This window comes from Bubalus kerabau, chromosome X (assembly GCF_029407905.1).
Source record: "Bubalus kerabau isolate K-KA32 ecotype Philippines breed swamp buffalo chromosome X, PCC_UOA_SB_1v2, whole genome shotgun sequence".
In the NCBI taxonomy this organism is placed as follows: domain Eukaryota; kingdom Metazoa; phylum Chordata; class Mammalia; order Artiodactyla; family Bovidae; genus Bubalus; species Bubalus kerabau.
In genome coordinates this window covers 72,573,084-72,588,572 of record NC_073647.1, presented here as the reverse complement: position 1 = coordinate 72,588,572, position 15,489 = coordinate 72,573,084, and the positions used below count along the sequence as shown (strand labels likewise).

At 41.1% G+C, this 15,489-nt stretch overlaps 1 protein-coding gene and 1 long non-coding RNA gene across 10 annotated transcripts in view; one reads left to right on the top strand and one right to left on the bottom strand.

The window, feature by feature from the left end:
* CHRDL1 (chordin like 1) overlaps positions 1-15,489 on the top strand; it is a 135,652-nt gene that overhangs the window by 103,582 nt on the left and 16,581 nt on the right. For all 9 annotated transcript variants that reach the window (XM_055563827.1, XM_055563822.1, XM_055563823.1 and 6 more), the window contains exons 7-8: positions 6,279-6,346; positions 13,930-14,098. In XM_055563827.1, the coding sequence (XP_055419802.1) occupies positions 6,279-6,346; positions 13,930-14,098 (237 nt within the window). The remainder of the gene's footprint in view (positions 1-6,278; positions 6,347-13,929; positions 14,099-15,489) is intronic.
* Positions 8,422-14,779, bottom strand: LOC129639022 (uncharacterized). Its single transcript, XR_008708133.1, has 3 exons — positions 14,528-14,779; positions 14,226-14,312; positions 8,422-8,806 (listed from the first exon to the last, which is right to left on the bottom strand). It is a non-coding gene; the product is annotated as an uncharacterized LOC129639022 (long non-coding RNA).

Genomic DNA, 15,489 nt, shown 5'->3' with positions numbered 1-15,489 from the left:
GCTCTCTAGATAGACCCCACCCCAGTCTAAAACACCACTGATGTGAACATCTAAGAAGATAATTCAAATTTAACTATTTAGCTTTGTTTCATATATAGAATAATTAAAATGTTGAAACCTTTAGGGGCTACTTATAGAACATTCTGGGCTTCCCAAGTAGCTCAGTGGTAAAGAATCCGCCTGCCAAGTAGGAGACAAGGGTTGATTCCTCAGTTAGGAAGATCACTTGGAGAAAGGAATGGCAACCCACTCCAGTATTCTTGACCTGGAGAATCCCATGGATAGAGGAGCCTGCTGGGCTTCAGTCCATGGGGTTGCAAAAGAGTCAGACATGACTGAGCGACTAAATAGCAACAACAATAGAGCATTCTAGCATAGAGAATGCCATTTTGAAGATTTTGAAAGCTCAAAGACAACAAAAATACCAGTAGTTTGTAGTTCCTACTTGAGAATACAGACATGAACACACACACACACACACACACACACACATACACACAAGTAATGGCTCCAGTAGTTTTAAATGAAGTGAAATCATTCAAATTTAGGTACATGTAACTGTCTGCAAATGCTTAGGTGGTTATGCCACATTCATCTGAACTTGTATTACAGCATATTTAATAGTCTGCATGATAATTGACTTGTCTCATTGCTTTGCCATCTTGCCTCTCTGCCTATTTAAGATTGCTTTAAGATTCTGTCTGGACTATTAAGTATTTAAAGACACTCTTTAAAAGCCTTTTTAAAAAAATTTAAAAAAAATTAAAAAAAAATAAATAAAAGCCTTTTTAAGACTCTAGGGTCTAAGTATAATAACTTGAACTTCTTAGAAGGTCATACTGAATAAACATTTCATGTCAATACCAATCATTAAATCTACATTTAGAAAGGGCACATGATGAGGAGAGCTAGTCTCTCATTTTTCTTTTGTAATTTGTTCTCTTTTGGCTGCTTCCATTCGGCTTGAAACCACATACTATAGCATTTACATTTTGTTTTGCCATTTTGCTGGCAAATCTTTCCTGGTTTCAAATCTTCTCTCTGGTCCCATATTTTCATTTGGCTCAGGACATGACTTTGACCCAGCACTGCCAGCCAAAATGTAACAAGTAAATCCAAGTGCATCCCCACTCAGTCACTGTCAAGAGCAGTGTCATACCCCAGCTCTCCTGACTTGCAACCCTAGTGTCATTTTATACTTTCTCCTTTGCCTTCCTCTTCCATTATCAAATCTTCCCTCAGGGTCTTATCATTTACCTGTTATCTGCAGTAGTATGATTCACCCCTTCTTTGCTGTTTTCTCAATTCTCATGGCCTATTACATATTACTACAACAGCCTCCTGGTTGGCCTCCCAGATTCTAATTGCTCCCCAACCAGTCAACACCCCCTTGCCAGGATAAGCTTCCACAAATATTACTTTTACCATAGACACCTCTACATAAAAAATGGTAACACAATCAAATGTGAATGCTTTAGTCTCTCTTTGAAGTTTCACGAGAAATATTTACAACCCTGTTATCTCAACAACCCATCCCCCTCTCTCCCTCCTTTTTTCTCTCTCCACCAGCCCCATTTCTCTCGTTTCACTTCTGAAGCTTCCACTCAAGCCACACCTTGCTTGCTGTGTCCACTATGTGACTTTCTATTTCCAAAACTCCAATCCTTTACAAATGCCATTTCCTCCAGTTGGCAATCCCTTCTGTCCATGTGACTGTCTGTTTATAACCTGCAGTTGTTGTGTTTAGTTGCTTAGTCATGTCCGACTCTTTTGTGACCCCATGGACTGTAGCCTGCCAGGCTCCTCTGTCCATGGGATTTCCAGCTAAGAATACTGGAGTGAGTTGCCCTTTCCTCCTCCAGGGGATCTTCCTGACCCAGGGATCGAACCCTGCATTGCAGGTGGATTCTTTACTTCTAAGGCACCAAGGAAGCCCTTATACCCTGCAATATCTACTTCTAAAAACATGACTTAACAATTCTTTGGGGACGGTTTCCATGATTACATCTGACTGTTCACTCCACACAATTGATATCTCCTAAGCATATATATTCCATTTGCCTTTCCAGTTGTTACTCTGTTTGTGTGTTTAGGTTCATCTGATTTCCATATTGGTTACCTGTCACCTCCAAACTGGTTGTAAATGTCTTGAGGGAAGGGTCCAGCCCTGATTTCCCTTCTCCTTCTGACTTAGTATCAAGTTCTCTACCCAAGAAGCATTCAATATATGTTAACTGACTTTGGGGAGTTACTTTTTTCTTTTTTAAAAATGTTATTGAAGGTGATTTACAGTTGATTTACAATGTTGTGCTAATTTCTGCTATACAGCAAAGTGATTCAGTTATAGTCATGGCTCAGATGGTAAAGAATCCACCTGCAATGCAGGAGACCTGGGTTCAATCCCTGGGTGTGGAAGATCCACTGGAAGAGGAACCCATTCCAGTATTCTTGCCTGGAGAATCGCATGGACAGAGGAGTCTGGCAGGCTACAGTCCATAGGGTCACAGAGTCGGACATGACTGAGCAACTAAGCACAGCACAGCATATATTCCTTTTCACATTCTTTTCATGGTTTATCTTAAGATATTGGATATAGTACCCCATGATATACAGTAGAACTTTGTTGTTTATCTACCCTATATATACTGTTTGTATCTGCTAATCTCAAAATCCCAATCTTTCTGTCCCCTAGCTCCCTCCGCCTTGGCAACCACAAGTCTGTTCCCCGTCTGTGAATCTATTTCTGTTTCATAAATATGTTCGTTTGTGTTGCATTTTGTATTTCACATAACAGTGATATCGTATGGTATCTGTCTTCCTCTTTCTGACTTATTTTGCTTAGTCTGATAATCTCTAGGTCCATCCATGTTGCCACAAATGGCATGATTTTATTCTTATTTTATGACTGAGTAATATTCAATTGTATATGTGTACCTCATCTTCTTTATCCATTCATCTGTTGATGGACATTTAGGTTGTTTCCATGTCTTGACTATTGTAAATAGTGCTGCTATGAACATAGGGTTTCATGTATCTTCTCAAATTATAGCTTTATCCAGGTAAATGCCCAGGAGTGAGATTGCTAGATCATATGGCGACTATATTTTTAGTTTTTTGAGGAACCTCCATACTGGTTTTTATAGTGGCTACACCAATTTACATTCCCATCAACTGTATAAGAGGGTTCCCTTTTCTCCACATCCTCTCCAACGTTTAATATTTGTAGACTTTTTAATGATGGCCATTGTGACTTAGGCATTATTTTTTGATATAAGCAAAGGTGCAAGCATCTTCACTTTTACAAGGTTAGTTATGGTTTCCAAAGAGTCTGCATGTGGTCTTTGTCTATCTTTACTCAGACATGGAATAACCAGGAAGAGGTAAGTCTGCTATTGGCTAAGCACTTAATTCTGTATGTTTGAAGTTCAATTCAGTGAATAAACTGAGCATCTGATGTGTACCAGATCACTGACCCCCACCCCAGAGCTTCTGACTTACTAGGTATGGGGTGGGATCCAAAATATTGCATTTCTAACAAGTTCCCAATTTATGCTGATGTTGCTGATCTGGAGACCACACTTTGAGAACCAGTGATGTAGGCAACACAGAAGGAGGTCTGAGACATGGTCTCTTTAGGGATTTGCATTCTCTTTAGGGAAACGAGGCAGGTTCAGGAAACATTTAACAGCAGAAAATATTGTAAAGTATTTTAGTATTCATTCATTCAAGAAATTGAGTATGTACTAACTACATGCCCAGCCCTGGTCTAGGTGCTGGGGTTGGTTACATCAGGGAACATGATAGACAAAAACCCTTGTTCTCATAGGAGAATTTTAGTGGGAGAAAGCAGACAAGAAATAAAATACATATACCACAAGATACTCTTGAGTCTTAGAATGGAAAATCAAAGATGGTGGTAAGAAGTATCAGAGGGTATTTGAAATTTTAAATAGGTGGTCAAAGAAGATCTCCTAATTCCATCATTTGATGAGTATTTATTGAGTGACTATTATGTATCAGGTACTGTTATAGATCATGGTGATACATCCATGAATAACACAAATAATAAAAAGGACAGGTCCTTATAGAATGAATACACTTATTTGGGAGCAGGGAAATCTGGAATTCAGGGTGTTAGCTCTCGTCAACTGATTATGTGAGTGAATGGCTCCTTGCCCTCTCTGAGCCTTGGTTTCTCCACCTGTTAAATGGAACTGTTGGACAAATTTTCAAAATAGATGAAGTCCTATACATCTCTAAGGCTACAAGATGCTAAGTCCTTTAATTGTGCAGTCGCTAAGTCATGTCTGACTCTTTGCGACCCCATGGACTACAGCATGCCAGACTTCCCTGTCCTCCACTATCTCCTGGAGTTTGCTCAAGTTCATGTCCATTGAGTTGGTAATGCTGTCTAACCATCTCATCCTGTGCCACCCTCTACTCCTTTTGCCTTCAATCTTTCCCAGGATCAAGGTCTTTTCCAATTAGTCGGCACTTCACATCAGGTGGCCAAAGTACTGGAGCTTCAGCTTCAGCATCAGTCCTTCCAATGAATATTCAGGACTGATCTCCTTTAGGATGGACTGATTTGGATCTCCTTGCAGTCCACGGGACTCTCAAGAGGCTTCTCCAGCATCACAATTCAAAAATACCAATTCTTTGGCACTCAGCCTTCTTTATTGTCCAACTCTCACATCTGTATGTAACTACTAGAAAAACCGCAGTTTTGACTATAAGGACCTAAGTCCTTTAGGCAATAAGAAATATGTAAGAGTACTTGAAGAAGGCTTTGTAGAAGAGGAAAAACTGAATGTTTTTCATAGTCATACAGGAGTTCTGAGGTGTGGGAGATGGGAAGGTAATTTCAGAAGAATAATATGAGCAGAACCATGGAAGCAAGAATGGGAGCCACAGGTTCACTGAAGAGTAAGGAGGTCAAAGGGATTTCATTGTAGAGTAGCTAAGATAGTTGGATAGGAGGTAGATGCTCAGTAAAGATGAGGTGGGGGCTGATTATAGACAGTCTTACATGGGAACCTACTGAGGATATTTTTTTGATCAGAAAATGATACCATTATATAGTCAAAGTAGTGTTTTAGAAAGATAAACCTAGAAATCACAGTTAAGTCTTCAACATTCATAATTTTTTTCCAAGAGATGATCTTTGAATCATGGAGGGTTAAAGCCATGCTTTGTTTTATGTTGCTGCTCAATGATAGTATTGGTATCAAAAGAATTTTGAGGTCTTTTACCAGCCCTAAACCAGTAAAAGTACTTGAACCAGTAACATGTTACTCATTAGAGTTAGGTTTCAAAAGTTTGGGAGATTAATTAGAATAGAAAATTCTTAATGTTTATATATTTTTGTATTCCTTGTTATCCCATGAGATATATGATTGAATAGATATTGGGTTTATTTTCAACCAGGTACACACACATACACACACACTCTCTCTCTCTCTCTCTCTCACACACACACACACACACACAAATAGTACTCATTTAGAGTGATACAAATATCTCTAAGACTAAGCTCTTCCCATCTGCTTACTTGGACATAGATAACACAAGGCAATATTTTTGGAGATTATTCTCTTATTTTTTTATATTTAATTAGCTGAGGAATATCCACATATGTTGTGCATTTGCCTTTCTCAAGGCTGAAAGTAGAATCTTTACCCTAAAAGCAATTAGTCTAGAAGCAACTAAAATGATAGGGGTTCACTGTTCAAAACTTGGGTCGTGGAGACCCAGAGAAAGGTGTCTGAGGCAAAAATAGAAGATATGGGTTGTGTAAACACTCCAACCACAGCAAGTTTTACATTAACTTTCAGATCAACTTATACCTTCTTAGAGACATAATAGTGAATTTAACAAATCATGACAGACCAAATTCACAAAACTCTCATTCTTTAAGGGTAGTTTAAACACAAGTTGAATATGACCTGTAAAATACTTAACTGTCTTTGGAATAAAATAAGCAGAAGTGACACTGATGGCTGTATTACAGTGGAAAGTGATGATTTTCCCTTTCATTTTCCAAATTCTGTGTAATATTGCTGGATGGTCTATTTTAGAAAGTGGCAACTTTCTTTGAAGTTGTCTTGAAAAATGAGGCACACCCAGGCAGAAGTCTTTCAGCGTTGCTGTTCAAAGAAAGCCACAATGGCTACAATGTCTCAAGAACTTTGGGATCATAGAACCCAAAGGGTTACTGGGTCACAAGGGTGATATTTTTCCCTTTTATGTATATATGATTATTTCTTTTTCATAAACAGGGGATGGAGAATTGTCGTGGGAACATTCTGATGGTGATATCTTCAGGCAACCTGCCAACAGAGAAGCAGTAAGTGTGAATAGCTCAAATAATTCAAGACTTCACAGCATCAGGCCAGACTGCCCTCCCTCCATGGCTACTGTCCCAACAATTCCATAAAAGGACCTATCTCTAACACCATTTTTCATCCCTGTCCTCAGAAATTTGAATGCCATCATCACCAACCTGGAACCATTTAAGTGTGTTGTGTAATTGGTAATCGAGGCCAGGACATGAATACAAAAAAATCATAGCCCAGCCTTTAGGCACCCTTCATCTAAATTAGAAGTCATCCTTTCAGGATGACTTGCCAAATATTTGTCTTCTGTAAGGAAGGCAAATCACTACCCCTAGCTCAACAGTGAGGACCTTCTGTGGGATTGCAAGGTAGGTCAGCCCATCCTTTGGGCATAGGTACCTTGAATATGTTCACGTAAACCCTTCCCTAAGTCGTAGGCTCCCAGTCATACAGCTGGAAGAGAGGAAGGGTAGCAGCCAGATTCCCTTCCTCTACCTGCAGCATCTTCTCGTTTCCCCTCTTGGTGCTAATCTCAAAATAACTCTTAGGAGTGGTCATCTCTCTCTATGTGTAGTCACAGCATCTCTTATTCCTTTTTATTTTGAAATAATTAACAAGAAAGAAACCCTCCAATAAATATATGTTTAAGTACAGTGACACTCCAATTCTCTAAAAATCAGCAAGGGAGATGGTCCAGTTCAAATGATCTATCATATTTTGGGACTTTATATATAGAGTCCATATGTGATTGTATGAAATCATGAGTGTGCAACTTTTGAAAAAGCATTATAGAATTTAAAGAATCTTTAATTTCATAAAAAATGCACAAAAAGTACAAAATAAGAATCTTATTACCAAAATATGATAGATCATTTGAACTGGACCATCTCCCTTGCTGATTTTTAGAGAATTGGAGTGTCACTGTATTTAAACATATATTTATTGGAGGGTTTCTTTCTTGTTAATTATTTCAAAATAAAAAGGAATAAGAGATGCTATGACTATACATAGAGAGAGATGACCACTCCTAAGAGTTATTTTGAGATTAACACCAAGAGGGGAAACGAGAAGATGCTGCAGGTAGAGGAAGGGAATCTGGCTGCTACCCTTCCTCTCTTCCAGCTGTATGACTGGGAGCCTACGACTTAGGGAAGGGTTTACGTGAACATGTCCAAGGTACCTATGCCCAAAGGATGGGCTCACCTATTCATCATACCTTTGTACAATAGAAGTATGTGTGCTCAGTCACTTCAGTCGTGTATGACTCTTTGCAGCCCCATGGACTGTAGCCCACCAGGCTCCTCTGTTCATGGGATTTCCCAGGAAAAAGTACTGGAGTGGGTTGTGATTTCCTCCTCCAGGGGATCTTCCTGACCCGGGGATCAAACCCACATCTCTTGTGTCTTCTGCATTGGCAGGCGGATTCTTTACTGCTAGCACCACATGGGAAACCCACAATAGAAGTAAACAGAGCAGTCAATGTAGAATTATTTTCATAAAAGCAAGACAAAAGGAGACAACCTAAAGGCTATCTCTAGGGGCTTGGTTAAATAAACCCAGCCTATGGGACATCATACAGTTGTTAAAAAGAATGTGGTACTGAACATCAAAATGCAGTAAAGTGGAGGGAGCACCAAGATACAGTCTGTAAACAAACAACATACAATACAACATACAACAACAACAAACAAACAGGATACAATGTATACTGTCATTTACTTCTGTAAAAATTGTCTGTGCACATATGTAAATGCATATTAAAAGATCTAGAAGATCATATACCAAGGTGTTAGGAGTGATACTCTCAAAGGGGTGCAAGTGGGCAGGGGGAAAGCTGCGTGCATGCTCTATGCTCAGTTATTTCAGTTGTGTCCAACTCTTTGAGACCCCATGGACTATAGCCCACCAGGCTTTTCTGCCCTTGGGATTCTTGAGGCAAGGATACTGGAGTGGGTTGCTATGCCCTCCTCCAGGGCTCTTCCCAACGCAGGGATGGAACCAGTGCCTCTTAGGTCTCCTTCATTGGCGGGTGGGTTCTTTAACACTAGCACCACCTTTGTGTTGTATCTTCTGTATTATCTGATATATTTCAATGAGCATGAATTAGTTTTGTAATAAATTTAAATGATTTTGAAAATTTTAGGAATTAGTTCTCAACAGACATTGTATATAAGGTAAGGAATTATAGGTCAGGCCCAATAATCGTGAGGGTGTGGAGAAGGTGTTGATCCAGGACCTAATAAAATAATGAGTACCAACACAACACCTCAGTGTGGCAAAGGTCATCACATGTGCCACTTCTGACTTCATGTCCCCAGTTTGCCAATGCCCTCAGCAGTGAGATTAAAGGATTTGCATTTGTTTTATTGCGAGGTCATATTCTTTTCAAGACATTCCTGTTTCCAAATGAGTGGAGAAGGATTTGTGGGTGGAGTGGAGAATACTCTGGATGTCTTGAAAAAACAGCACTCCTGCAAGAAAGAGTGGGCTTTTCAGTTTGCGGATTCCTATAGACCCCAAGGAAGGATTTTCTCCATCCAGCAATATACCAGCTTTATACTAAGTGAGATTCCTTCCAGATCCTGGTAGGAGAGGATATCAGTCTCCCTGTTCTGTGTTGTGAACTTCACTTTTTTCTCAGCCCCAATTTTTTTTTATCATGGTATGATATTGAGAGTGGCTAAGTTAGTCACTGCCAACCAGATGCCATTCTAAGCCAAATTTAGGTCTCAGTCACCTTAAGCTGGGTGCCTTAGCCCCCAACACTAAGCACTGTGGCCCACTCGGTGGTTTTGCTGGTAATGCTATTAATTTTCATTTATTCTTGACTTCATCACAGGCTAGCCCTGCCTCTATTGTTGTATTTCAGCCTCATTTCATTGTTCTTCTTAAACTGCTAGTCACAGAACTGGACTTAATCCAATACTTCCCATAGCAAAAAAGGTCAGATGTAGAAGGCAGGACCTTGAAAGAGTTATAAATTTTCAAAGGAGGTCAAGACCTATCTTTAGAAACAAATATTTGGGCCTGCTAGGCCAGAATGTCCAGATGGTTCCACTTTATTATAAATAAATAATTTCCTTTGTTCTACAAGGGATAGATACTGTGGGATATGATTTAAATAATAAATAGCATCTGTAGTAACAGAAAAGTATGTACCTGGCACATAGTAGGCACCCAATAAATATGTGTTGAATGAATGGGCATGGAAGGTGGAGTGAAATGTATGTGTGTATGTTGTAAAGATGGAGGGCGGACCATTCCTTAATGTTGATTCATAGGAGTTTCTCCCAAATCAGAGAGAAATTCTTCAAACTTATTAGAAGGTAAGAGAATCCCTTCTGAATACCCTTTGCAGGCCCATGGGAGCGAAAGAAGGGCAACCCTAACAACACATTTCCTTCTTTGTGGGTTTTTTTTTTTTTTTTGGCATTGCACTATGTGGCTTTTAGGATCTTAGTTCTCTGACAAGGCATGGAACCCATGCCCCTTGCATTGGAAGCTTGGAGTCCTAACCACTGGACTGTCAGGGAAGTCCCAACAACACATTTCTGATTCAGTAGACGGTGCTCTTTAGTAGACTGTTCCTATTCCCAGGGAACCATCACAACCTTGGGTCAACAGAAACAGAGCTGATTGGTTTATTTTGCCAAGTGGGCTGAAAACCCTCAGTTTACCAAGTTTTACAAAATGCACAAGTAGGAGAACCTGCAATTCAGTGATGACTCTTTTGTAAAAACGTAAAATGGTTTCCGTTTGATTTCCAGCTCTTAACTTTATATAAACTGGTCCTTGTTCCATCAGGGGAAGTGTGTGTGTGTGTGTGTGTGTGTGTGTGTGTGTGTGGTATGTGAGTAGAGAGAAGTAGCCATAGTGTGGAAAGCCTAAACATGAAAGCAAGCATAATTTTGTTTTGGACAACAGCCAAACTCTGATTTTGCCCCCAATAGATTACTCAGAGATTTACCATCACCAGTTCTTACCAAAACTGAAAGAATTTGGCATACAAACAATGTGAAGCACATAAAAATCCGTGTCCCATTCACATTGTCAGAACAGTGCTCTGGATAGGAAACTGGCCTGAGTGTCTCCCAGACGGGGATAGTACTAGGTTACTCGTGACTAAGATGTCATGTGCTTGTGGCTATGTGGATTAGAATACATTCAGAAACATTTTTCAAATTAAACTTTTTCTTCTGTGTAGGCTCACTTGCGACTGTAAGAGATAACGCAGAGAGATGGTGTGTACACTACCCAGTTTCCCCAATGATGCATGTGCATGCATCCTCAGTCGTGTCTGATTCTTTGTGGTTCCATGGACTGTAGCCTGCCAGGCTCCTCTGTCCATGGAATTTCCCAGGCAAGAATACCCCAAGAGTGGGTTGCCATTTCCTGCATTTTCATGCTAAGTTGCTTCAGTTGTGCCCAATTCTTTGCAACCCCATGGACTGGAGCCTGCTAGGCTCCTCTGTCCATGGGATTCTCTAGGCAAAAATACTGGAGTGGGTTGCTGTGTCCTCCTCCAGGGGATCTTCCCGACCCAGGAATAGAACCTGCAGGCGGATTCTTTAGCACACACAGTGAGTGCACTTGCAAAACTGTAGCACAGACACAGAAACATGAAGGCATTTCCAAGGCCATTTCTACACTTTCATGTTTTCCTGTCTCTGCCAAAAAAAAGCCCATATATCTTAGATACTGGAATAAGCCAAGAAGAAATTCCCGGGTAGCTTCTACCATGGCGGGGGATTTTCCAACACCCGGAAAGAACTGTGTAACAGCCAGCTCAGAAGCCCAAGATATTTGTCAGTCCTGCAAGTCACTAAATCAAATAATACCAAAATATTGAGCAGAAGAAAACAAAGCCTCGCTATGTGATTGTTTCTACCTAACTGGTTTTGACCTGCTTCCTCAAGCAGCCTATTATTCAAAGCTGGTTTTAAAGATAAGCTCCAATTTCACTTACAACTCCAAGGTGTTAATGCCTCTTTCTCCTTCCTGGTAAGTTCCGAGGTCAGACAGGCCTCTGGTAAGCCTCTTTCCTTTGTTCAAGGGAAGGACTCTTAAAGAGCCATTACTCCTAAATCAAAATCACACATCACCACCCCTACCCTGGGGCCAAAACAGAAGATCCTTTATGTCAGTGATTCTCAACCTGGACTTCACATTATGGTTCCCTGGGGAGTGTCTAAAAAATCTCGTTGCCCAGGCCTTACCCCAGACCAATTCAATCAGAATCCCTGGGGGTGGGATCAGTATTTTTACGGCTCCCCAGGTGATTCTCTGTGCAGCCAAGGTGGAGACCAGTGGTGTGTGTGGTTGTGAATGCTGTAGCAGACTTCTATATAGGAGAGACTTTTTCTTTGCAGCAGCTTTTAAGCAAATATTTGTGGACTCCTGAGCTTAACCAGATACGATCTCTCTCACGTCCCCCTCCTGTTAGCCTTCCTCTCTCCTGCCCTGCTCTCCCACTCTTCTGCCATCTCCCAAAACTCGGCCTTCACTCTCACCCCAGATTAAGTCCTTCTTCTTCTTGGCCTCAGTTTCTCTGTCTGTAAAACAAGTCTTAAAAGAGATGAGGTTTGGAGAGGGCTGGGCTGGCCTCTGATCAAAACTCCTGAGGTTTCTGTGTGTGTGTGTCATGAATCATTTTTCTACCCTTATCATATGTCCAGGCTCCGAGTCCCTGGTACCGAGCTTTTCATTTTGTGTTTGCCCGCATGAATCAGAGAACTCCTTGTACTTGCAGCTTATCCTGGGTCAGCAATCTTCTCTCTCAAATTCTAGCCCCATTGAACCCCCTCGTTTCGGCATCAATAGGACACCCACCAGCCAAACTGTCCTCTCTTTGGCAACTGTATTCCTTTGGCAAAACTTTACCAAACTCTAGAAAGGACAGAACAGTCTGTAATGGCCTTTGTGGAATGTGAGTTGATTGTGGCAGAAAAAGACATATGAGCCATTGTGGGAATGAAAAATATTTTCACTGAGAATACTGTCTGTGTGCATGATAATAAATTGATGTAAATTCTTATTGTGTAAGTTTTTATAGCAATGTAACAGCATGGGCTTTTCTTGGATATAGAATTAATGTTCTCTTTCTCTTACTCCAGCTCCTATTCACTCTCTCCTTCTCCCACCAAGGCCTTCCCACCCCCTAACCAGGAGAGTAATAATAATTCCCAAAGCTAAATTTGCTACATATGTATCTATAGAGCGTAAGTATAATAAATGTTTTATGGGATGGTGGGGTCAGGGGACCCCATAACTACCATCTCAATGTTCCCTGCTATTTCTGTCATTGAATATAAGGATCTTCCTTTTTAATTGCCTGGTTCTTTCAGGGGATCCCCTTTCTCTTACCCCTGACAATTACCCCTAAAACACACTATTATTTGGTTTTAAGCCTTAAGGTTGTAGCCTCTGTCCATTCCATACTCCTCTACCCCTATTCTACTTCATCTCCTGGATGAGGGGTGCATAGCAGAATATGGACTCATCGTGTGTCTTGGACCCTTGCTGAAAGAGCAGTGATGGAGTCATCTGTACTACAAGACTCTAAGCTTTCATGAGGGACTGCGGCTTTCCTTGATCCATTCAACAAGGCTTTGATGAGCACCTTCTAGAGGCTGGAGACTATTTTAAAGCACTGGAGATAGACTGGTGGATACAGCAAAGTCTTCACCTCTGGAGCTGACATTCTAGTATCATCCTACACAATCAATGCTTCTGTCCATAAAACGTCTGGGGTATCTGTGCCCTGCTCTGTGACCTCATCTCATTGCCTGCGTCTGCCTGCATGTCAGTACCTCTTATCCAGATGAGACTTGCCTCCTGCCTCTTCCTCCTATCCAGTTCACCCTACACATTATCAGGACTCAGTGTTTTGAAACACAGCTTTTTTTTTTCCCCCATACTTAAAAAGAAAATCCCTGAAAGACTTCTATACTCGCACCTCTATTGCCTACCAAATAAAGTCCTCGCCCCTTAGCCTGTCATTTCAAGTCCTCCATGATCTGGCTCTAACCCACTTTTGGAATGTTATCCTCCAACTGTTCCCTTTTATGGATTCTATGTTCTCTGCTACACCTTCTCAACTTGGAAATCTCTGGCTGAAATATTCCTCACCAAGTCTGCCTGTAAAAAGTCTACTTACCCTTCATGGCCCAGGTCACAAACTCTGCACGACTACAAGTTCTCTGTCTTGGTCTTAATTTGCACAGCATTTTATCCTTATCCTTTGGCCTCTATCACACTCTGCCTTGTATTGCAGGCAACAATCTAACTTCTTAAACCCAAAGGTGAGATTCTTGGGAACAGGAAAGATACTTTACCCTGGGGGATTATTTTCTCCCTTGAGGCTAGTCTGTGAATCTAGTCCAGTCTCCTACCAGGAGAGAGACATCTCAGCATGCTACCCGGGCTGTTCATCCTACACATCCCAATGTCTCTATTAGGTTTGGGTGGACATGGAGTTAAGATTAGAGCTCATCACCAAAACTCATCAAACAGCCTCTAAGGTAGCTAGATCCGTCTTGGTCTCCTCATGGGCAGAATTGGAGGGGGCTGAGTTTGTCCTTTTGTCATTTCACAGAGGCATTCTTACCACCGCTCACACTATGATCCTCCACCAAGCCGACAGGCTGGAGGTCTGCCCCGCTTTCCCGGGGCCAGAAGTCACCGGGGAGCACTCATGGATTCGCAGCAAGCCTCGGGGACCATCGTGCAGATCGTCATCAATAACAAACACAAGCATGGACAAGGTAAGGGACAGGCTTCTTTGGTACCACACCCAGTCGGGGCCTCAGCGGCCCCAGTCTTTGGAGGGCTGGAGCTGGGAAAGGACCCTTTATCCCGTGCATATCAGACATTCCCACATGGATCACTTACCATCCAGTCTACCATGCCAGCATGGACAAGCAGCTCCAGAAGACTGTCAGTCCAAAGGCCATAGTTTATATTTCAGGCATATCTGTCCTTAAGGACAAAAGGTGAGAAAGCAGTGAATCTAATGCACCATCCAGCATTTTATCCCATGCCCCTGGGGGTTGAAAGTCATTTGGGAAAGTTCACTGGGGCTTTAACAAGATGAAAGGTGGTTGGTTTTCCACCCGAACACCCAATCTTCAAAGGTACTCAGCTCTAAACTCTTCTAAATTTCTCATCCGAACCTTAGAAATAGCAATTCTTACCCCTCGTTGCCCCAGCTTCTCCTGGGACTCTTGTTGAAGGTACTTATTCCAGGCTCCACATGCAGGGATTCTAATTCATAGGAGGAGATTATGCTTAGAAATGAGTAATCCATTGAGAAATCCAGAAACCTCCTGGCTGAGCCACAGGCAGACTGATTAGGTTAGTACCACTGTGTAGCCCACTCAGATGACCAGCTGACTACAGCAGGCACCCACACAAATCCATGGCCCCATTCCCTCCTGCACATAGTTCTCCACCGAGACCCTGCACCGCACCTCCCTACCCCACCAGTAGTGGGGTGGGGAGAGAAATTCAATCAAATAATTGACTGCTTCTTACTTTTCTAGGCATCCTGTCAACCAGTTCATCAGAGCACAAGCTCAGCTGGTTCCTTATTATGAAACCACAAACATGTTTTGTTTCCTTTAAAAGAAAAATCAAAGACAGTTCTCTGAATGGGTTAAAAGTAATAAATTATTAAACCAAATGATTGAATAACATGGGTGAAAAACAATCCGTTAAAAGAACCCCTACTATAAATTTCAACAAAGCTAGTCAGGCCAAAGCTAGTTGATCACATCTGTTACTAGTTAGATGTAAATTTCAGATTACAGATTTAAAAAAAATTAATTGCTTTTGAAACTAAGAGGCTTAAAAGAAGAACATTCAAAATAAAACTCTTAATAAAAAATGGTGATCTATTAGCAGAATTGGAAATATTTACTATTGATCTGGGTTTGATTTAAAATTTATTATTTTGAAATTCCAAGGCATTCTGATATGAATTTACTAAAGGAGGAGTTTAGGTAAAGATGCAGTTTGATTTTCAATCTTAAATTGCCTTGAATAGATTCCATTTGCTCTGAAAGAATTTCAAAGTCTTAAAAAACAGGAGGGGAAATGGACTTTGAAAAATCCTAAATCCCATAATTTCCACAGACCTCTTCATTTTCAGGGCAGA